At 54.4% G+C, this 22,127-nt stretch overlaps 2 protein-coding genes across 4 annotated transcripts; both read left to right on the top strand.

Annotated features, from left to right (window-relative positions):
* Positions 1 to 639: 639 nt before the first annotated feature.
* Positions 640 to 22,084, top strand: LOC101621344 (solute carrier family 23 member 1). Of its 3 annotated transcripts, none has more exons than XM_012728035.1 (14): positions 640 to 2,977; positions 12,045 to 12,155; positions 12,599 to 12,756; positions 13,489 to 13,577; positions 13,731 to 13,798; positions 13,959 to 14,140; positions 14,257 to 14,377; positions 14,629 to 14,785; positions 15,127 to 15,274; positions 15,980 to 16,085; positions 16,353 to 16,482; positions 16,571 to 16,714; positions 17,663 to 17,758; positions 21,469 to 22,084. In XM_012728035.1, the coding sequence occupies exons 1-14, from the start codon at positions 956 to 958 to the stop codon at positions 21,714 to 21,716; spliced, it is 3,780 nt and encodes a 1,259-aa protein (XP_012583489.1). In that variant the 5' UTR covers positions 640 to 955; the 3' UTR covers positions 21,717 to 22,084. The 3 variants fall into 3 exon arrangements, with proteins under 3 accessions (XP_012583489.1, XP_004686845.1, XP_004686844.1); XM_004686788.2 differs by lacking the exon at positions 640 to 2,977 and adding an exon at positions 11,373 to 11,408; XM_004686787.2 differs by lacking the exon at positions 640 to 2,977 and adding an exon at positions 11,373 to 11,408 and having other exon boundaries at positions 13,731 to 13,810.
* On the top strand, positions 5,698 to 8,871 carry MZB1 (marginal zone B and B1 cell-specific protein). The gene is made up of 4 exons (XM_004686523.2): positions 5,698 to 5,877; positions 7,920 to 8,044; positions 8,388 to 8,498; positions 8,578 to 8,871. Exons 1-4 carry the CDS (start codon positions 5,698 to 5,700, stop codon positions 8,732 to 8,734), a joined length of 573 nt encoding a protein of 190 aa, XP_004686580.1. The 3' UTR covers positions 8,735 to 8,871.
* Positions 22,085 to 22,127: the final 43 nt, after the last annotated feature.

Genomic DNA, 22,127 nt, shown 5'->3' with positions numbered 1-22,127 from the left:
CTGTAGGTTCCCACTTAGGCAATGGGTCCAGCCAGGAACAGCTGGCTGAAGGCCCTACACAACTTTGGGGGGAGATGTGGTCAGTTCAGTCCTAAAAAACATTATCAAAGGTTGGAAGAGTGACCAGGCAAAGGTGGTGGGTGCATCCTATGAACACCAGCTGAGACCAGAGAAGAGGACCCAGGAAGAGGGGTGTGTGTACTTTCAGTGATGGGACGGTGGGGAGAGGCTGAGTGCTGTGGGGATTATGTGGGCGGGAGTCTCAAAGCCTGGCAAGCACACTGACTGTAGCGTCCCCAGCTTAGCCTCAGTTTCCTCCCCTGTAATGAGTAAAGTTGGGCCTACCTCCTGGTTCCAGGTTAGAGGCCTGCTTTCCCCTCACCTTCCTGTCCGCCAAAGCCTTGGAGTGCCACCCCAAGCGCCCCAGTCGGCTCCAATGGGGAAAGGGGTTGGGAGTGTAGGTCCAGGGCCCAGGTCTCTCCCGATGCGGAGGCTGCTGGCTCCCAGGCAGACGCGTCCGCTTTAAGGCGCGTTGACCCCTCGGCATCCGCAGGCGGGGCGGGGACAGTGCGGGCGTCCACGGAGGCGAGTGCGAGGGAGGTAGTGCGCGGCGTCCGGCCCCACCATGCTGACAGCGCTCGCCCCGCCAGCCCTGCCCGGGCACCCAGGGCTGCTGATCCCGGCACCCGCGCGGCGTCAGGACTCCTCGGGTTCTTCAAGCTCCTACTACACGGCTCCAGATTCCCCAGAGACCATAGACGTTGGGCCGGACGCAGAAGGCCGGGCGAATTGGCCCCGGGTGGCCCCTGCGCTGGGGGCGGGCGCACAGCCTCGCCTGTCCGTCAGCGCCCAGAATAGCCGCCAGCAGCTCCCGCCCGGCTCGGGTTTCCAGCGAGGCCGGGGCTCGGACCCGCGGCCACCCCCGCCCCAGCTGCGCACGCTGCCGTCGGGGGAGATGGAAGTCATCTTCAGCGCTGGACCCCTGTTCAGCCGCTCCGACGCGGCGGATAGCGAGGTGCAGCAGATCACCGAGCAGGCCTTCGGCAGCCTCTCTCCGCCGAGTCCCGCGTCACCAGCCCCCGCTACACCGCAGCCCCAGGCCCCTGACGGTGGTTCCCGCTGGGCCACCTATCTGGAGCTTCGGCCCCGCGGACCGAGTCCTGCCACTCCAGCACAGTTTGAGTGTGTGGAGGTGGCACTAGAGGAGAGCGCTGCGCCCGCCAAGTCCCGCACAGTGCCCAAGCGTCAGATCGAGCTGCGCCCTCGACACCGGAGTCCTCCACGGGAGACGAGCGCGCCGAACCCTCCACTGCTCCTGCGTACGGGTTCCCTGGACGAGTCGCTGGGCCGCCTGCAGGCTGCCGCGAACCTCGTGCAGACAGCTCTGGCCAGAAAACTGAGCCCTGTGGCCCCTGCCCGCAGCAGCGCCACCTTCGGGCCCACCCGGCGACCAGAACCTACGCCCCGGGAAACGACCGGCAGTACTCGAGTGGTCCTGGAGCAGACCAGATCTCGGCCCCCACGGACAGAGGGCACTTCAGCCCCTGGCAGGGCCCCACGGCCGTGGCCCAGCCTCCGGGAGCGTGCGATTCGGCGAGACAAACCCGCACCTGGAACTGAGCCCCTCGGCCCGGTTAGTTCCAGCATCTTCCTGCAGTCAGGGGAGAAGACCCACGAGGCACACGACCAGGAACCTAAGGTTCGCTTCCCGCGAGAGACTCTGGATCCACCGGTTCCGAGGACACAGAGTCCGGCTTTTGAGTCTGGGGCTTCCTGGGACGTTCTGAATAAGGCCAGGAGCCAGTCCCCACCGTGGCAGGCTCCAAATGGGATCGTGCAAGGTCCTCATTGCCCGTCCCCCCAGAACCTCCCCCTGCGGAATCGCGCTAGTCCGAGGGCCAGTAGCCCATCCTTTCCTGAGGCATCCTCTGAATGGAAAAATCAGGGTGCCGTGGAGGAAACTATCAGCAGGAGGAGCCCCTCCCCTCTGATCCTTTCCCAATGGGATCAGAGTACTGCCAGGGCAAGAAACCCATCTCCGGAAGACCCTTCCCAGTGGGAGCCTCGGCATCTGCCAGAGGAGAATACGGAGGGAAGTAGGAGCCGGTCCCCACTGGTCTTGGCATCATGGGAGGTTCCAGATCATCCTGTTGGGACTTGGAACCCATCACCCCAAGAGATGTGGGATCCCACGGTGCAGGATTCATCGATACTATCTAACCAGGATGTTCTGAATGGCACAGCCCAAGAAGGCCTGTCGCCTGACACCCCAGAGCCTGCAGAGGCGCTGAGTCCATCCACGTGGGAGAGGCCAGATCTTGCCCTTGAAAGCAATCAGCTGTTGCCAGGGGTGGCTGCACCAGAGCTACCCCCGAGTCGCCTCCTGGGCCCCCTGGATGCCGACACTTGCCGGGAAGACTTGGGCCCTGGAGAAGTGGCCTCGGGTCGCCGGCGCGTGGCCATTCCGCGGCCTCGCGACGTGCGCAAGATGGTGAAGACCACTTACGCGCCCAGCTTCCTGGCGGGAAGCTCAGGCTCAGCGAAGCCTTTGCCTCCTGCAGACCCCAACGGGGAGAAAGGCGGCGCATCCAGGAAGCCAGCGCTGGGGGTCCCCGCCCCCGCTCACTACACTTCCATTTTTCTCAAGGACTTTCTGCCGGTCGTGTCGCACCCTTATGAGCCCCCAGAGACATGTCCCGACGCGGTCCCCAGGGACGCTTTGCAGCCCAACGGGGTCCTGCGGCGGAGAGCAGAGAACAGCACGGCAAAACCCTTCGCGCGCACTGAGATCCGTCTGCCTGGTGCCCTGGCCTTGGCCCACCGACCCGAGGGAACCCGGGGAGTTCTGGTGCACGATCCTGATGGGGAAAACCTGGATGCCGAGGCCAGGTGCCCACTCCCGGAGGGCGAGAGTCGAACCAGCCCTCAAGGCGGCGCTCGCACCTCACCCCAGAGGTCGTCCATAGGGTCAGCAGGGGCTCGACTACCACAGCCCAGCTCCCCCCTGGCACAGCCAAGTTCCAGCCCCCGAATAGCACCCAAGCTGGTGACACCTACGGCCTCCGAGCCTGAGGCTGCAATCCAGTCGTCCCCCTCCCCCTCCCGGGAGTCCACAGCCAAAAGGATCCCGCCCCAGCCCCGTGCGGCGTCTGCGCCTCCCATGGACCGGTCCCCTGAAGGCCCCTCCCAGGGGCCCCGCAGACCGCCGGGGGCCGCGCATTCGGGGAAGATCCTGGTGGACCCCGAGAGCGGCCGTTACTATTTTGTCGAGGCGCCGCGGCAGCCCAGGCTGCGACTTCTCTTCGACCCCGAGAGCGGGCAGTATGTGGAGGTGCTGCTGCCGCCCTCCCCGCTGGGGCCATCCCGCCGCATCTTCACCCCGGTGGCCGTGGGTCCTGGCCTCTATCCGCCCGCCTATGGGCCTGTCCCTGGCCTCTCACTACCGCCATCCCCGGACCCACCAGCCTTCAGCGGCCATCAGCTACCCTGGGCCTCGGAGGCGGGGCCCCTGGATGGCATGTTCTACCTTCCGGTGAGCGGGAATCCGAGCCCTGCTCCTCTGCTCGTTTGCGCACCGCCCTCCTGCTCTGGTCCCATGCAACCCGGTAAAGGATCCTTGTTCCCCGCGTGAGGCTCCCGGGTTTGATCCCCGCGGTGTTGGAGCCTATCGATGGCCTTGGAGGTTCTGGCATCCCGTCCCTGCCCTTCTTTCCTTCTGTCACCACTTTATTTTCCCCATCCTAGCCGGTCTTCAAACTGGAAGTTACCTTTCAGGAATGTATCAGACTCCAGAGCTGATGGAACCAGAGCTCAGGAAGTGGCTGCCTACTTCCTCTGCAAACAAAATTATATACCCCTTTTCCCAAGCATTGCCAGGGTGTGGTGTGTTTGTGTGTGTGTGTGAAAGTGTAAACCCAGCTTGTCTCCAGAAGACAACCTGAGAGGGAGTTGAGCTTCCCAAGGGGCAGCAGGATGTAGGAGCAGTCAGGGAAGGTCTGGAGAGCTGTCTAGAGGTTAGAGAGCTCTGGTGGGATGGAAGGAGGACTCTGGCTATCAAATCTGTTATTCTTGGCAAGAATCTGAACCTTGTCTGGGAGGGCGAGGGAGAAAGAGGCTAATACAGCCTCCTTACTAGGCCAAGTCTGAGAAGGGAAACTGGGGGGACAGCGGATGTAGCATAGGAGGGGAGGTGGAGGTCTAGCCAGGATGTGAAACGGGGATCTGGGGGTGGGGAGAAGGTGACTGTATTCTGGGGAGAAGGTGGCTGTATTCGAGAGCTGAGAGTAACACCCTTTTGTTCTCCCCTCAACCGCACACTCTGACTTGGCTTCTGGGAGCCCTCAGAGCTGATCTGGCTTATCCAAGGCCAGGAGTAGGGCTTTCAGCCATTCCAGAGTGGGGGTAGATAAAGTAAGTCATCAGAAAGGACTTATGAGCAGGAAGGATGGTTGAGCTGTAAGCTGTAGTGCCAGAGGAACATGCTAACTCCTCTGGGTGGAGTGGAATGTGGGTTACGGCTGGCAGAAAAGGGGACTCCTGTGGGAGTTGGGGAGTGGCCGCTGATTCCGCTCCCCAGTAACAGAGTAACAGAGCCATGACCAGAAAGGGGCTAGTTCTGCAGGCTGGTCACAGTACTGGAAGGGACGGCTTGGAGCCACCGAGGCAGGGGAGGGAGATGAGGGGAGTTTGCATGTGTGGGAGGTGCTCTGTGATGGATCTGTGAGCTTGAAGGGGCTGGGTCTTGTTGGTCTAATATGTGATATGATTAATTTAGGGAAGGCTAGTTTCCTTTAGAAGTAGTATTAGGGATGGAGATGGATGCCTTTCCTAAGTCCCAGGCATCTGGGGGGCCTGGGTTCCTTAGTCATTGCCCCTCTGCTTTGGACTGGAAGCTGTCTGGGAGAACAATGAGTCAGAATAACCTGGATATCTCATGGCCAGAGATGCTAGTTTGAGGGCCTGGAGGGCCCTGGGCCATCCTGGGCCCCTCCCCTTATTCTGGTGTCAATAAACCTCTCACTCAATGAGCCATGATGGCTGAAATAAACTGGTGTCAGGTGTCTGATTTTCCCCCACTTTGCCCTTCTCTGCTGGAGTATGGCCTGAGTGAGGCACCCGAGTAGGGATCATTGGAGGGACCACGTGTGTCTTTCTTTCATGCATTGTGGCATCAGCCCTGCATCAATGAACTTGTCTCCCAGGAGGAAGCCCACACGCAGCTGAAGTCTCCTTCCCCTTGATAGCTGACTGGCCCGTGAGCTTTGGGACCCTTCAAGCTTGGGTTCCAAATCCCAGCATGGTCCCTCTAGCTCACCTCTGAATCTTCTTGTCCCCAGGGGTAGAATAAAGAGGCCACTAACCGATCTCCTCTCTCAAGGTGTACAGCACATTACCTGTCACTGGTCAGATCCCCAGACATGGGAGGTATCTGCCTCAGTGTATTTTCGCCTAAGCCCAGCCTCCCCCCTTGCCTCATTGTGCCTAGACATGTGAAATGGAGCTCCAATGACTGGCACCAGTGACCCCTAGGGGGTGCATACGTGGCACCTCCAGGGCCCTGGGGGAGGGAAAGGAAGAGGGGTGAAGTGTCAGTTCCCCATTGGTCTGGGCCAGGTTCCGGTGTGGGCCCACTGCCCTCCCTGCACAAGCACATCTGTGTGCGAACACAGCCCGTGCTCACTGAGCTGGACCAGCACCATGAAGCTGCCTTTGCTACCGCTGCTACTGCTATTGCTGAAGGCCTGGGCCGTCCCTGGGGACCATGGGGACAGGGCCACCCTTACAGCCACTGCTCCACAGCTGGATGATGAGGAGAAATACTCTAATCACATGCCTGCTCACCTGCGTTGTGATGCCTGCAGGGCGGTAGCCTACCAGGTGAGCGCCCCCTAAAAGCCCCCTTACCCGGACTCCTCCCCAAGCCACCACCTCAGTCCACCTCAGATTCCACCACTGCCTTTCAGCCCCTAAGCCTCTACCCTGGGCACTGAGTTAGGCTCAGCCTCCATATTGCCATCTTCACCTCACCCAAACCTTCCTGCCTCAGTTTACCCATTTACCTGCCCAACAGAGAGCAGACAATCTGGGACACCCCCAGGTCCAGTATCTTGAAGTCATGAGCCTGTCCACTAAGACTCCTTGTCCAGGTCCATCGTCAGGTCTGGAGTCCCTCCTAACACATGACTGGGAGTGCTGGTGTGTGCACGTGTTGATTGCATGAGTATGTGAGTGTGTGTATCCCCATTCACAAACACCTCTTCCAGTGTCCCTGTGTCCCTGTGTGCGTGAGGCCTGAGTGCAAGTGTCTCTGAAGACTTGGCGCAGGAGATTTCCTTCTTTCCTTGTTATTGTAGCTTAAAATAGCAAATGCTGATGGGCAGGTATGTCCTGAGGGGGTAGGGGGCGGAGCAGGAGGGAGGGGATATGGAGCCCAGGCCAAACCTTCTATTTTGACCTTTCTTACCTGTCCACCCAATCCCAGGGAAATGGATACTGACCCTGCTGGCCTGGCACCAGATTTCTGGGGTTGAGGGAGGGCCCTGAAGCCTGCCTCACAGGTGCTTCCTGCTCCAAAGCCTCCCTTGCCATATCATTCTCCCCCAAAAACCCAGGCTCCTGGACCCTCTCTGGTGGCATAGAGGTTAAGGCACAGCACTGTGAAGCTATCCGCAGCCACTACAGCACTAGTTCGATCCCTGGCCAGGGAGTGGCAGCTACTGGCCTCCAATAGCTGCTTTATTAGATGCAATGAAGCAGGAGATATTGAAGCAAAAAGTAAAACAGCAGGAGAAGAGGAAATGATAAAGATTAGATCCTGTGCTGAAAGAGAAACCAAGAAAAAAGACGACCTTCTTGAAGAAGACAAAGGAAACGTTTAACAGTGTGAAATCAATTTGTAAAGAAATTTCAGAGCTTCCAAGACCACAAACTTAAAATAAGTAAAGAAGACAGTAAAGTTATTAAAAAGGCCTGGAAAGATGGATTTTTGCATGAAACACTTCTGGACAGGAGAGCCAACTTGAAAGCTGATATATACTGCAAATGACCAGGATTTTTGTTACTAATTCTCCTTTTGTTTTTTTCTGAATAAAATAACCAGTGGAAGTGAAAAAAAAAAGAACTGAGTGAGTTGGCAACCTACACCAATGTGCTGGACCAGAGCAGTTCCCAGACCTGCCAGAGTGAGTTACAGGTCCAGACTTAACTCCCTCCTCCAGCATGGCGTAGCAGACCTCTCCTGTCCTGTCCACTGCTCCTCTCAGCAGTATACATTATCAATCTGCCTCTTCTGCTCCTTTCTAGCTCTGTTGAATCCTCTCACCCCCTGTACCTCTGGCCTGTACCCCAGTTCTTTAAAATATTTATTAATGCATACAGAACTGGGGTACAGGCCAGAGGCTTGGGGCGGTGAGAGGATTTACCAGAGACAGAGTGGGGAGCAGAACAGGCAGATGTACTGAAACACACTGATGAGGGGAGCAGTGGGCAGGTTGGGAGAGGTCTGCTGTGCCATGTGGGTCACCTCCCAGGCTGGGGATTGAACTTTCACTGAAGTTGTTGCACTAGCTTCGCAGTGCTGTGCTTTAACCCATCGTACCACCAAGGAGGGCCCAATAAATAATCTTTTACTTATTTATTCATTTTTAACAGTTTATTTTCGCATCATTTTGTGCCTTTTTCAGTTGTAATCCCCGTGGGCTTCCCATCACCAAATCACCCATGTGCCATCACCATAGTCCCGTGCACTTCCCTCCCCTGTTTTTGATCCCATTCCCCCACTCCACCCCATAAAATGTCTCTGGTATATAGCTGTTCCCAATAAGCAAATCTTTAAAAAAAAAAAACAAACAAAACCAAAAAAAAATAAGGCTCCTGTCCCCTCTTCCCATGCACTGACTTTCAGGTCCTCCTTGTTCCAGATGTCGCAACACCTAGCAAAGGCAGAAGCCAAGCTGCACACCCCAGATTCCAGGGAACGGCAGGAGCTGAGTGAGTCGGCATACATAGATGTCCTGGACCAGAGCTGCTCCCAGACCTGGCAGCAGTGAGTTACGGGTCCAGACTTAGCTCCCTCCTCCAGCACAGGCTCTGGGGCAGAAGCTCCTGGTCTCCCTCTCACACCACATACACACTCCACTGAGAGTGCTGGCCCAAGCCAGGGGGCTGACTGGGAAGAAGTCTGAACTCTGGAGGTGGAAGCAAGTGAAAGGGTGGGGACCAGCAAACAGGGGGCTGTTTGCTCTTGGGCCAGGGTTCCCCCTTTCTGGCCTCCATCAGGGAGAACCAGAACTTGCTGAACTCAGCAAATGCCCAGCCTCATTTGGAGACAGATGCCCTGATGTCTGGGCTCCTGGTAACTGCATCCTTATCCTTCCTGCTGCCTCCAGCTACGGGGTCCAAGAAGTGAACCAGGTAAAACACCTCACAGGCCCTGGGCTTACCACAGAGACAGAGCCCACCATCAGCGTGATGATCACCGGGGGACCTTGGCCCAGCAGGTGATATCAGGGGGGTGAAGGTGGGATGGAGCCCCATCTGGGGCCGGGGGAGTCTGACGCTACTGCCGGTCTCCCCTAGGCTCTCCAGAACATGTTTGCAGTACCTGGGGGAGTTTGGAGAAGACCAGATCTATGAAGCCCACCAACAAGGCCGAGAGGCGCTGGAACTGTTGCTGTGTAGACGCCCGCGGGGTGCCTGCTCGGGGGAGGCGCTGGTCACAAAGACGGAGCTGTAGTCCAACTCTTCCTTCCCCTGAAGAGCCCCAAGGCTTCCTTTGCTTCTCCCCACTCATTTCTGCCTAGAAGGCGAAGAGGCCATGTTCTTCTCTGCTCCCCCAACTTCCCGGCACTGTGCCCTGGGCAGGGGCCAAGGACTTACACTCTCCTGGACTCAAATAAAATCCAGTGACCTCAATTCATTGTCTTTGCAAAAGGTGCTCGAGGGGGCAGGGTGTTGGGAAGACAGTCATTGGTGTTTCTGCTGACATTCTTCCTATAGCGTGCTCTCCCAGCTTCCCAGGGTGTGAGATCTGTCACGGTTGGAAATGTCAAGAAGTGGTCAGGTCAAAAGCCTATAAGGAGTCAGTGATGTGAACGGTGCGGCCCCAAGCAGGCCACCCCGTGGATACCTCGTGTGAGGTCATGCCTACCACCTAGCCCCTTCCTGGAAGGCTCGTCTCTCGGGGTCTATACCCCATGGACTCTGCCTCTGACCCCAGCTGGCAAGTCTGGACCCTAGATGCCCACTGGGATGGAGCTGGACAGGGTTCCTGGAACCAAGTGGATTCAGCACATGTCCGGTTTTATCCCAACCTGGCTGCTCAGCTCCACCCTCACGTCCCAGCGTGCTTCTCATTGGTACTGATGGGATTTGTAGTTCCAGTATCTGGAGTGAGGGCGGAGTCCAGGAAACCTGTATCTGTTACAGAGAGAACAGCCTAATCCCCAGTCCCAAGCTGAGCTGTGGGAAGGCATTCAGATGGGAGGTGAGGGGTGGTCAGCTATTAGAGAGGTGGGAGTACCCCAGGCAGGTCCTGCTCTCCAGTTTCCCTGTGCAGGACTACAGCCCAGCCTCCTCCATTCCATCACCTGTTGTCCATGTGCCCGAGGCCGCCCCACTGGCCCTCACCCCAGGAAAGAACCCTAGGACCGAAGGAACCTGCTGAGCCATCAGTAGTATGGGGCGTGACGCGCACAGCCTGTGATGTGACCCTGTGTGGCCTGTATTTGTGTGATTTGAAGATAGTCCGCAGCAGCGTGTGAGGTCATGGGCCCATGTGTGCAACTGTGTGTCTGAGACCACATGCAACTTCCAAACTTGTCTTTATGTGTGTGGTGTGTGATTTGGGATAAATTGCATGTCCACGGGACTGGGACTATGCAGTAAGGGGTGGGGCTCTGTTTCCACAGCCCCCTGGGGAGTACTGGGAAGGAGAGGGTGGGGAGAAAAGTGCTGAGAAGGTTTCGAACTGGTCAGACAACTTCAGGAACCTGGGAGCTGGAGCCAAGAAAGGAGAGAGGAGAGGACAGGCAGAGAGAAGAACAGACAGAGGAACAGAGGAACCGACAGAGATCGGGAGCTGAACAGGCTGACGGATTCAGGGTGGTGGTATGAAGCTGCTGCCCAGCTGGAGAGCGGTGCTGCCCATGGGGCCTCAGGGCAGGTTCTGGTCGTGGACACAACAACCCAGAGGTAGGTGGGCCCTGGGGGGATGGTAGTGGTGGGGTGGTGTGGAGGGGAACAGAACCAGGGACCCCAGGCCTGGTCCCACCAGCTGGAAAGCCTGAGTTCCTCGGGCCGTCCCAACCCCCAGGGTCGGTGGCCAGACTGGGTCCGGGCTGCCAGGAGAGGAAGAAAGGCCAGGCCCCTGAGCCGGCTTCACTGGCTACATGACGTGAAGTCACACAGTGCCTGTGGTCACACGCCCCCAGTGCTCAGACTGAGCTCTTTCAGTTAAATGCTCTGCTGTCGCTTTCTTGAAATCTGTATTATTTCTGGAAATGGGGACCCACATTTTCATTTTGCACTGGGTGCCCTAAATTTGCAACCAGTCCTGATTGGGAGGGAAGGGGACCCTCTTCTGACACAGGACAGGAGCAGCTGACCAGCCCATGCGGTTCCTTCCCTAGAGGCCCATCTGCTGTGTCATGTGCCTCAGGGAGCCAGAATGGGAAGCCGCAGTGGGGGGGGGGAGAGGGGGGGAGGGGTAGTCCTTTATCACATCGACTGTATGACCGACAGCAGAATCTTGGAGTTCGTGAATTTTAGGTGTGGCTTTCTAAATTCTTGCTACCAGTGTGGCCCTCCCTGCTCAGATCCTATCTTCTAAATCTGTTGCCTCAGCTGTAAGAGAGGTTAGTACAACCTAGTGCCTGGGGTTCAACACAATATGTGGATGTTGCCTGGCATGCAATCGTCCCTCAGTGATGACAGTGTTTATGAAGATAATGATAATAATGATTACCCGGCTAATAAGTGGGGAAGAGTCTCATTCAGCATGTGACATAAAAAGTGCCTGTTTCCACTTCTCTTCCTCTCTTCTCACCCAAGGCTTGGTAAACTTCCAGGGCTGTCCGGTTCCCACCCCCCGCGTGGGCTCTTTCTTGGCAACCGGGACAAGTCCCATGTACCGGCTCATGTGCCGGCTGGGTGGGGAGTGCCCAGGAGGTAAAGGTGGCAGCGACTGGAGTGGCCTTTACCACTATGGCCAGAGTTAATACGTTATCTCCGCCCTGTCCTTTCGCAATAGGGGCTGGGGATCTGGTTACAGATTTACTTTGAACAATGTCTGATGTGTCGAGTAAAGTCCTCCTTGGCCTTCATAAAGCTCTCCCCTTTTCTCCTCAGGAACTGCTCACACCTGTGCCCCACAGATGAGGGCCCAGGAGGAACCTGAGGGCCCAATACAGGTGCTGGGGGATGGTGGAGCCCGGTGGGGGCAAGGTGGGGGGAGGGACTGGAAGACCTTCTTCCTGGGAGGGCAGAGATAAAGGTTTAGATGAACTTGATCAAGAGCGACTGCCCCAGACTGAACTTGGTAGTTGGGGGAGGGAGTATGGAGGGAAGAGGAGGCTTCAGCTTGGGAACTGTCTGACCAACCTGGGGACTCAACCTACCCTCTCCATAGTGGCAGCCCAAGGACATCCAAGGGGCAGAGATAAGACTGGAGTGGGCCCAAGAGGGCCGCCTGTCCTTGGTCCCAGTCTTCTTGTGTCCCCAGGTCTCTGACGTAGGTCTCTGACATTCCCGTAACCAGGTTCCAGCCTGGTCCTAGTTTCTCCAGGGGCTGCCAGCACAGCGGACTCTTCTCTGTGGGAAGCAATGTGGGGTGGGAGCCAGAAGTAGCCAAGGAAAGGGACAGCTGAGTGGGGGGACAGAACCGTGGGGGTGTGGGAGACCTCAGGCTGGGCCCCCCTTCTGAGGCGACCACTCGAGCCTGCCCGATTGATTGAGACAGAGTGGACTTTGCAGTTCTCATCATTCATCATCCACCTTGGGCTCCTTCTCTCTGTTGCCCCCAGAATGATTTCCCGGGCCCAGCCGAGACCTCCACGAGGGACCCCCCGATGTCCGGGCCCACGGGGCCCAAGTTTGACATGTTGTACAAGATTGAGGATGTGCCGCCCTGGTACCTGTGCATCCTGCTCGGCTTCCAGGTGGGCTTCCCCTCAGGGTCTCCCCATCTCCGCACACTCCCCAGGATCCCAGCCCTCTCCCTGGCCAGCAGGTTATCTTGGGTAACAGGAAGAGAAACCTGAGGTAAGCAACAGTGACTGTCACCGGGCAGGGGTGGGAAAGAACCTTGACGGGGCCTGAAAGAGGATTAACCCTCGGGAGCATGGGACAGCAGCCAGGCGGGAGTTGGTGACAGGGAGGAGGGCACAGTCCGTGGTAGCTGTAGCACTAACTTGGGGTGATGATTAGTAACCCTCTGGAGGAGGGAGCGGTAACTCCCTGGTCATCCCCGTGGGAGTCTCAGTCCTGGGCGGGCACACTGCCAAGGCCGGCACAGATCCAGGCCCACCGAGGCAGGCATGAGGACGGTTAGGGTAACCCTATGAGCTGCATGGCCCTGCCTCATGCCCTCTCCCCCAACTAGCATTACCTGACGTGCTTCAGTGGCACCATCGCTGTGCCCTTCCTCCTGGCTGAGGCGCTGTGTGTGGGTCGAGACCAGCACATGGTCAGCCAGCTCATTGGCACCATCTTCACCTGCGTGGGCATCACCACCCTCATCCAGACCACCCTGGGCATCCGGTGAGCTGCCCCCACTCCCACCCCACAAGAGAGCAGGTAGTATCTCTCACTGGACTCTGATGGGACCAAAAAAAAAAAAAATAGTTGTTCTCTTTCCCTACCTGCTGCTCCTACTCCCCAGGACAGCCTCACAGTCAGGCTTCTGGGGTCCTACACTGGAATCCTTGATTTGGGGATGAAGTATCTTTGGGTTTCATGTGTCCTACTGCTAAGCCCTCATCTGGGCAAGCAGGACCTCCTGTTACCCTGCTGCTAGACCTGTGCAGCCCTCGTCAGTGACCCATCCCCCTGGCAGCCCCCTGCCCCCACGTGCTCAGCCCTCGGCCTGAGGGGGCCACAGGACAGTCATAGGGGCGGTGGAGCAAGAGGGTTATGAGTGGACCTTGAGGTGAGAACTGAGCCGTCCACTTCTGTGCATAAGGACCCTCCTAGTGCAGGGGCTAGTGCTGAGACGTGAGGGGGCAGACCAACCCGGGGAGATGTGAGGGGGCTCCATTTGATTTCTTCCTTTGGGGCCCCCCCCCCAAATATTAGAGTCCTGCCTGCAGTCTCAATGAGTTTCCTTTGCTCCTGCCCTTGTCCCTCTGGGTCTCTGTTCCTTGTGTGATTCTCTGTCCCCTTCTCCATGCCCCATTCTCTGGTTTCCTGTCTCCGGCCCTGGTCTCCTTCCTTACCTCCCCCTCCCTTCACCCCTCCCCCTCCCTCCCTCCCTCGTCCCTGTCTTCCTCCCAGGCTGCCGCTGTTCCAGGCCAGTGCCTTTGCATTTCTGGTCCCAGCCAAAGCCATCCTGGCCCTAGAGAAATGGAAGTGTCCCCCAGAAGGTGGGCACATTTTGGGATCTGCACAGGAGAGGGAGGGCCCCCACGCCTGGCGGTCTGGGCAGCTGTCTGGAGTGTATTCACTCACGGCAGTTCTCCACGCCCTCCTCTGTTGCTATCCTCTGTTGCTGCATGCACACCTGATTCCGGCCCCAGAGGAGATCTACGGTAACTGGACCCTGCCCCTGAACACTTCTCATATCTGGCACCCACGGATGAGAGAGGTAGGTTTGCAGGTGGGGTAGAAGAGACCTGGGGCTGAGGAGGGGACCTGATGGGAGCCAGAGCCACTGCTGAGTTGGGAGATACAAGCACGTGATCCAGCAATTTTTTTATGTAAAGATCATGGCTTCTGAATGACATAGCTGATCTTTGTCATTCCAGGTCCAGGGTGCAATCATAGTGTCCAGCATGGTAGAGGTGGTGATTGGACTGGTGGGGCTGCCTGGAGCCCTGCTCAGCTATATCGGGCCTCTCACAGTCACCCCCACGGTCTCCCTCATTGGCCTCTCTGTCTTCCAAGCTGCTGGTGACCGAGCTGGCTCCCACTGGGGAATCTCAGCTTGGTGAGTGGGCATGCGCCTAATTCTTGCCCAGCCCCACTTCCCTTTTCCCCTTCATCCCTGCATGGCCTGCCCCAGGCCAGCCGACCAGCCACCTCCTCCTGTGTCTCTGCCCCCAGCTCCATTCTCCTGATCATCCTCTTCTCCCAGTACCTCCGCAACTTCACCTTCCTGCTGCCTGTCTACCGCTGGGGCAAGGGCTTCACTTTCTTCCGCATCCAGATCTTCAAGATGTTTCCTGTGAGGAACTGACAGGCACCTGGGGCTGGGGCCAGGGCGGGGAGGTGGGGGTGTGGTTGCACCTGGGTCCTGGGGCAAGGGTGGGGGACAAGGGCTGGGACCTAGAGCCAGAGCAGAGAGGAGGTCCCAGCCAGGGAATGGAGCAGGTGTTCGGGTGTGGTCTGAGCTAGGGCAAGGGCGAAGGCTGTGGGCCTGGACTGAGGCTCCAATACCCTCAAAAGTGCACCTCTCTACAATCTAACCCACTTTAGATTGTGCTGGCTATCATGACTATGTGGTTGCTCTGCTACATCCTGACCCTCACAGACGTGCTGCCTGCAGATCCCACGGCCTATGGCTTCCAGGCACGAACAGATGCCCGAGGGGACATCATGGCGATATCACCCTGGATCCGCTTCCCCTACCCCTGTGAGCAAACCCCACAAGAAGGGAGTGAGGGGAAGCCCCCTGCCTCTCACTGAGACCATCTATGAGGTTGTTGGTGACCCCAATCCAGTTACAATGATGGAACTAGCATTAGCTGCACAATTACAGTGTACCAAGCACTGTGGTGTTTTACTCAGATAAAGACTCACTCGAACTTCAGGAGTCTGAGTGATCCCAAGTAAGCTCCTGTACAAATCAAAAAGATGTCTGTAGAGAGGCCCCTCTACCCGCCGCTCTCCCTCCTTCCCCACCCAAGTACTGCCTACCCCACTCTGGACCTTCCAAAGGGCATGATATCCATCCTCCTTTCTCCCTGGACCCAGGTCAGTGGGGCCTGCCCACAGTGACTGCTGCTGCTGTTCTGGGAATGTTCAGTGCTACATTAGCGGGCATCATCGAGTCCATTGGAGATTACTACGCTTGTGCCCGCCTGGCTGGGGCACCTCCCCCTCCAGTACATGCTATCAACAGGTATGCAAGAAGCTAAATCCCGGAGGTGTGGCTGTGGGCAATGCATTAATACTCTCCAAACCTGTGCCTCCCTGCTGGCCTAGGGGCTAAGTCTCAATGATGTCACCGTTGTGGCCTGAGTTCAATCCCCAGCCAGGGAGCTAACCCATTTATGGCACAGCAGACCTCTCCTGTCCCTCCCGCTGCTCCCTGCAGTAGTGTATTTCAATAAAATCTGCCTGTTCTGCTCCCTCACCTGGTTTCTGGTGAATCCTCTTACCCCTAGCACCTCTAGCTTACACCCTAATACGTCTACCCTCATACACACACTCACTACTGGAGGTCTGGAGGACCTCATGTTCTGTAGGCAATCTGTGTCCTCATCATTCTATCTGCATGTTGTCAGTAGTTGAGGGGATAATGAAGTCCTAGAGGTACCATAGTCACTCACAACGTTCAGGGTCCCTAGTCTTCCATGTGCATTCTCTTAAAACAGTTTGTTAGCAACCCTGTGAGACCAGTATCCCTATCTTCCAGGGGTACGTTCCAGGGCACTGGGCCTATGCTGGGATCCGGACTCCTGATTTCCAGACCTACCTTTGGCCTGAGCCGGGAGTACTAGGGACAGATAGTTGCGGCTCACAGTCTCCAGAAGGCTAGCAGCTAGGCCAGGAGAAGAAGAGGACACTTGCTGGATCACGAACCCCACTCGCCCTTTCCTTACAGGGGTATCTTTACTGAAGGCATCTGCTGCATTATCGCCGGGCTGTTGGGCACAGGCAACGGGTCCACCTCATCCAGCCCTAACATTGGAGTCCTGGGGATTACCAAGGTGCCACGTCCAGCCAGAGCAGCAGGAAGCCCTTCACCTATTCTCTGCCCCAAGAGATCCCAACTGTGGTCCCACCTTCTGAGGACCTCTCAGAGGGCCTGTGTTAAGCACAGGCCCAAAATTGCCTTGCTCTTTCACAGATCCCCGCCCACCGCTCCCCACCGGTCCCGCCCAGGCCCATCCCCTTCCCCACCACCACCTCTCCCCCACCCCCAGCCACCACGCCGAGGGAACTGTACCCAGCCACGTCCCCTGGTTCCTTGGCAGGTGGGCAGCCGGCGTGTGGTGCAGTACGGTGCTGGCATCATGCTGATCCTGGGCACCATTGGCAAGTTCACCGCCCTCTTCGCCTCGCTGCCTGACCCCATCTTGGGGGGCATGTTCTGTACTCTGTTCGGTGAGTACCACCGCGAGAGCCCCAGGGCACCAAGGGTGGACCCCAGTCCGCCCCTACCGCGCCCCCATCCATTCTTCTGCCCCTTCAGGCATGATTACGGCTGTGGGACTGTCCAACCTGCAGTTCGTGGACATGAACTCCTCCCGCAACCTCTTTGTGCTCGGATTTTCCATGTTTTTTGGGCTCACGCTCCCCAATTACCTGGAGTCCAACCGCGGAGCTATCAACACAGGTGCCACGACTCGTCTACATTTCGGGTGGGGTGGGGGAGGGGAGATAGCTGTGATGGGCTCTGACTCCCCAGCACAGGCCCTTCCTCCAAGGCTTCACAGGTTGTAGCCAGAATTCTGTCCAACTCCGGACGTTAATCTGCTGTCAGGAAACTAACTAGCAGCTGTCTCTTCCTAAAATAATTTCTGTACACTAGTGCTGAGTTCTGCATGTGCTCCTTTAGTTTTTATTTATTATTTATTTATTTATGCATATAGAACTGGGGTACAGGCCAGAGGTGCTGCAAGGGGTGAGAGGATTCACCGGAGAGACAGAGTGGGGAGCAGAACAGGCAGATGTACTGAAATATATTGCTGAGCATCAGGCAGTTTAGGACAGGTCTACTGTGCCATGTGGGTCAGCTCCCTGGCCAAGTATTGAACTCAAGCTGCAGTGGCTGTGATAGCTTCACAGTGCTATGCTTTAACCTACTGTGCCACCAGGGAGGGCCTTCATTTAATTTTTTTTTAAAGATTTATTTATGCATACAGAACTGGGGTACAGGCCAGAATTATGGGTGGCAAGAGGATTCACCAGACAGAGTGGGGTGCAGAACAGGCAGACTGACGAAGTACACTGCTGAGGGGAGCAGCGGACAAGACAGGAGAGGTCTGCTGTGCCATGTGGGTGACCTCTGGGGCAGGGATTGAACTCATGAAGACGTGGCATTGGAGAGGTCTGCTGCGCCCTGTGGGTCTGCTCCCTGGCCTGGGTCAAACTTATAGAAGAGGCTGGGATAGCTTGATAGCGGTGTCTTTAACCCCTGCACACCAGGGAGGCCTGAAAGTTGGGGTTTTTCACCTTTCCATCTTCACCCCTGCTCAAGGAAGTCTGCAGGCTGCACAAGTTGGGAGAAAGTCTTAGTTCTGCTCTGCAGATCAGGCCTTGAAACCCATTGCCCATTCCACAGGCATTCCTGAAGTGGACCAGATTCTAACTGTGCTGCTGACCACGGAGATGTTCGTGGGTGGATGCCTGGCTTTCATATTGGACAACACAGTGCCTGGTATGGATCAATTCTGGGAGTGGCACATAAAATTGCGCTAGACTCTTACAGATGGCCCTGAGCTGGAGCCGTGGCCAAGCCCAATGATGCCACGCAAGTCCTGCAGGGAGAAACAGGAACAGCTGGGCTGGCGGAGTGCCTGCTGGCTAGAGGGAGAGACCACTGGCTTACGCAAACATTACGGGTCTTGTGAGGATGGGCTAGGAGAGTTACTTAGGGTCTTCACATTGTTCCCTTTCCATTCCTTTTTCTTTTTTGAATTTTTTTTTTCTTAATTCCTCTCCATTTCTTTATGCCACTAGGACTGAGAAGTGTCTGCTTTCTTAGATACAAAGGCAGCATCACTGTTTGCCAAACCCACTCCAAATTTGCCAGCAGCCTGTCATTTTAGCTACTAGAATTCTCAAGAGTTTTTGCAGGGGTCATGGAGGATACTTGGTGGGTTTTCTGAAAAGCCTCCTACCCTGTTCATGTGCCCACTAAATACATACAAGCTAAATGTCACTAGGTGCTCTAACATTTACCGTTTACTACTACGTATGGGTCAGGTATGGAGCTAAGTGTTCCATTTCAGCTTCAAAACTTGTAACTTGTCCTGTGAGGTAGAGCTATCAACATCACTTTAAATGAAGAAACAGAATCAGAGAGGTGACTCACCAAAGGTCATGTTTGCAGATTTAAAATGTTGCAAATTTTAACAAAGTTCATCTGATTCAGTCCATGTCCTGTGTCCCAGCTAGTACACACTGCCTCTGTTAGAAAGCTTCAGGGGGATTGGAAGATCAAAGAAAGCTTGTGGAGACAGTGTGTGTTGGGTGAGTGGATGGGGCGGGAGGAAATTTGAAGACCTCATCAGTGCAAGGAGTTGAATGATGCGAGAAGCACAGTGGGCCTCTCTTCCCCGCCACTTACCAGCCTGAACACAGGTGCAGGTTCATTTGCTTCTCTCTCTGAAGAGGCAAATATCTATTCAGAGGACAAGAGTCAAGCTGACAGCACAGCTGGTGGGTTGGAGTGAGGTTAGGGAAGGGCCTGGCTCGATTGCACTTTTAGGGCTTTAACAGCATCAGAGGAGCGAGCTCTTGGTAGCAGCTGCCCCGTGGATAATGGGTGGATGTGTAATTGTGAAATCCCTTCCTCCCCCATATTTAGAGGAGACTAGGGTAGATGTCAGAATAGCTATCCTGTGGACTTAAGTGACAGCCTCAATGCTCAAGAAAAGTGAGGGGATACAGAGTATCTGGGTGAGAAGCTGAGGCTTCTTTGAGTAAATGGATTAAGTTAGATTAGTTTAGTTTCAGAACAGCCTCTCTTGTGTTCCTCACATCTCTATCTTTCACCCTTATTGCCTATCAGTGACACCCTGCCAGAAATCATTAATGTGTTACACGCCATAATCTTCAACACTCCTTTAATGAGCACGGGTGAGGAATCTGAAGCTTGGAAGTGACAGAGTAACTCCCCCAAAGTCATATAATCTGGATTCAAACTTAGGTGTAGATGGCACAGAACAGACTTTAGTCATGGAAATGCACAGCTTGCTTCTGTGTGATTGTTACACTTTGCTGATGGGCCGCTTTGTATTTCCTCCATCTTTTTATCTCTCTCTTTTTAAAAAGATATATTTATTTATGCAAAGAACTGGAGGTACAGGCCGGAGGATTCACCAGAGACAGAGTAGAGAGCAGAACAGGTAGATTTACTGACACACTTCTGAGGGGAGCAGTGGGCAAGACAGGGAGAGGTCTGCTGTGCCATGTGGGTCACCTCTCTGGCCGGGATCTAACTCAAGCTGCAGTGGCTGCAGATAGCTTCCTAGTGCTGTACTTTAACCCTTTGTGCCACAGGGAGGCCCTGCTCCATCTCTTAACTGATCCACAGTCCACCCTTACAGGAGCAATCAATTTAGTCCAGCAACTACTAATAAGAGATTGACCTTAGGTTAGACATGAAAGGAACGTGCGAAGAAAAAAAAAAAGTAACTTAGGTCCCTCTTTTGTTTTCAACGAGCTCCTACCACAAGCTAGGAGTCAAACTAGGTTTAGAGCAGTGTAGGACAGTAAAGTCAATGAGCCTGGGCTGCAGTCATCCAGAGGGCTTGCTGGATGAACTGGACAGGGCCTAATAGGGAGCTCTGTTGTGTGCAGATAGTAGAGTGACAGACACCACAGTCCTGTCACACAGAGCTTTCCCTCTCTGCCCACATTTCCTCTCTACTTTGCTAAAATAGTGACTTCCCCCAGAACCCTCTGAGATTTCAGGACAAATTTGGTCTGTACTACTGGGATATTGTAATTTACAAGATGTATTATGGTCATTCAGATGACCAGTATATGTGTATTTTTCACGTATTTGATCATCCCTGGTTCCCCCTAGTTCCCCAAATCCTTGTAATTTCCTAAGTGTTGAGAGTGACAACGTTGTCTCTTACTAAGTCATTGAGGTGACTTATGTGGAAGTACTTAAGGATGGGGACTGGTTGTCACTGGGAACCAGATTACAGAGGGTTGGAATTCCACCCTGACCCCCTGGGATTGAAGAAGGGCTAGAGGTTGTTCAATTGTCAATGGCCATTGAGTTAATGAAACATACTTATGTAAGAAAGCTTTCATAAAAGCCCACCAGGTGCGGCTCAGAAGAGCTTTTGAGTTAGTGAACATGGAGCCTTAATTTTGCAAGGAGCTCTACAAGTTACCAGAACTTGAGTGTGTCCTGAGCCCATAGAACAGCCTGGGGCTTGCCAAGGAAGTCTGAAATGGGGGTGGAATGGGTGGGTGGTTTTGGGAAGCTGAGCCCTTTAACTTGTGGTGTCTGATACAACCTTGAAGCCATGTCAGAATTGAGCAGAATATAGTTGGTGTGAGGAAGCCTACCCACACCCTTGTTGCAAATCCATTTCAGGGATACCCTATTTAACTACTCAAAGGGTTCTCAGTTTATGGTATTCTCAGACTGGGTTGCCAACATCTGAAAATCTCACTCTTTTCACTGGACTGAGTGTCAGTCTTTGTTAACCCCAGTTCTCGTGAAAACCTCATAGCTACACCCCACAAATAAGGGAGAATTTCTCTCCTTTTAAGAAAATCTCTCTTTCTACATCCCACACCCCTACCATCAAATATTGAATAAGATTTTACCTACCTTGACTTTTTGAGGCTTGTATTATTTTTTTTATTATTACAAAAGTTTGTTTTTACATCATTTTGTACATTCCTTTTTCCATCTCAATTGTGAGGCTTGGATTATTAACTAAGTATGGAATGACCATACTGAATATTAACACTGATTATAATGTTTTAAAACATATCTCCCTGCCCCCTCAATAGTCTGGGTATTAATTGCTCCCTGGGCTTAGCACACACTAGCTTCATACTCAATGATGTTGGTTTCTTCATAAAATCTTGTATCTTAGTGCCTATATTCCTATCACAGATGTACTTTCAAAGACATGACATAATGAAATTAAACCAGCACAAAGCCTGGTACACTGTACATACACAATAAATATTAATTATAACCCATATCTAGGAAACCTTACAGGGTTCTCTAGAACTCTGAGCAATCATATATTTAACAACTTTCCAGAATCAAAAGATAGAAGAACCAACAATTGATTTCAGAAACCTTCAGGTCTAGGCTTTGGGAAGGGGAAATACAAGAGAGATGGTGGTTGGCCCTGGTAAATGACCTTTCCCACTGTCCACTGCTAGGGAGCCCAGAGGAACGAGGGCTGATACAATGGAAAGCTGGAGCTCATGCCAACAGTGAGACCTCTGCCAGCCTCAAGAGCTACGATTTCCCCGTTGGGATGAATAGGATAAAGAGGATTGCTTTTCTGAAATACATTCCTATCTGCCCAGTCTTCAAAGGATTTTCTTCAAAGTCAAAAGACCAACTTCCAGTTCCAGAAGACACTTCAGAAAATATAGAAAGTGGGCCTGTGTCAACCAAGGTCTGAAGTATTACTCCCAGGAAAGGTAGGACATATGTTAGTCTATGGTTTTTGTGGGAGGACTGAAAAACCACACAACTCTTACCCTTTAAGAAACTACTCAGTTTCCACTCTTGTGGCCTGAGTGTCACTCAGGGAAAGGTAGACTGAATCAAAAGTCAATATATGGATTTTGGGTGGAACTCCTTAGCCATTTTTTGGTGACAATGGAACTTCTCGAAAGTGTGGGTCACTAGAAGGATACAAATAGTCTAAAATATTGATGTTTTCAGTCTTCTGGGTATTGGGGCAGAAATGGATCAACCAGAGCCCATGAGCCACAGCCAACCTCATCCCTGCACTCCAGTATACTGTTACCACCTGATGGAAAATGTTGAGAAATGATGACAGCACAAGAACAGGAAAAAAACCTCTCTT

The sequence above is a fragment of the Condylura cristata genome, unplaced genomic scaffold (genome assembly GCF_000260355.1).
Source record: "Condylura cristata isolate star-nosed mole 26May11 unplaced genomic scaffold, ConCri1.0 scaffold00021, whole genome shotgun sequence".
Classification (NCBI taxonomy): Eukaryota; Metazoa; Chordata; class Mammalia; order Eulipotyphla; family Talpidae; genus Condylura; species Condylura cristata.
This window is presented reverse-complemented; position numbering and strand designations above follow the sequence as displayed.

Bases quoted from the DNA above. Each gene is read 5' to 3' on its own strand.
- LOC101621344 (XM_012728035.1), top strand. From the start codon at position 956: ATGGAAGTCATCTTCAGCGCTGGACCCCTGTTCAGCCGCTCCGACGCG. The intron at 14,786-15,126 runs GTGAGCAAACCC...CCCTGGACCCAG, and splicing joins GATCCGCTTCCCCTACCCCT to GTCAGTGGGGCCTGCCCACA. The intron at 16,715-17,662 runs GTGCCACGACTC...CCCATTCCACAG, and splicing joins CCGCGGAGCTATCAACACAG to GCATTCCTGAAGTGGACCAG.
- MZB1 (XM_004686523.2), top strand. From the start codon at position 5,698: ATGAAGCTGCCTTTGCTACCGCTGCTACTGCTATTGCTGAAGGCCTGG. The intron at 8,045-8,387 runs GTGAGTTACGGG...TGCTGCCTCCAG, and splicing joins TGCTCCCAGACCTGGCAGCA to CTACGGGGTCCAAGAAGTGA. The intron at 8,499-8,577 runs GTGATATCAGGG...GGTCTCCCCTAG, and splicing joins GGGGGACCTTGGCCCAGCAG to GCTCTCCAGAACATGTTTGC.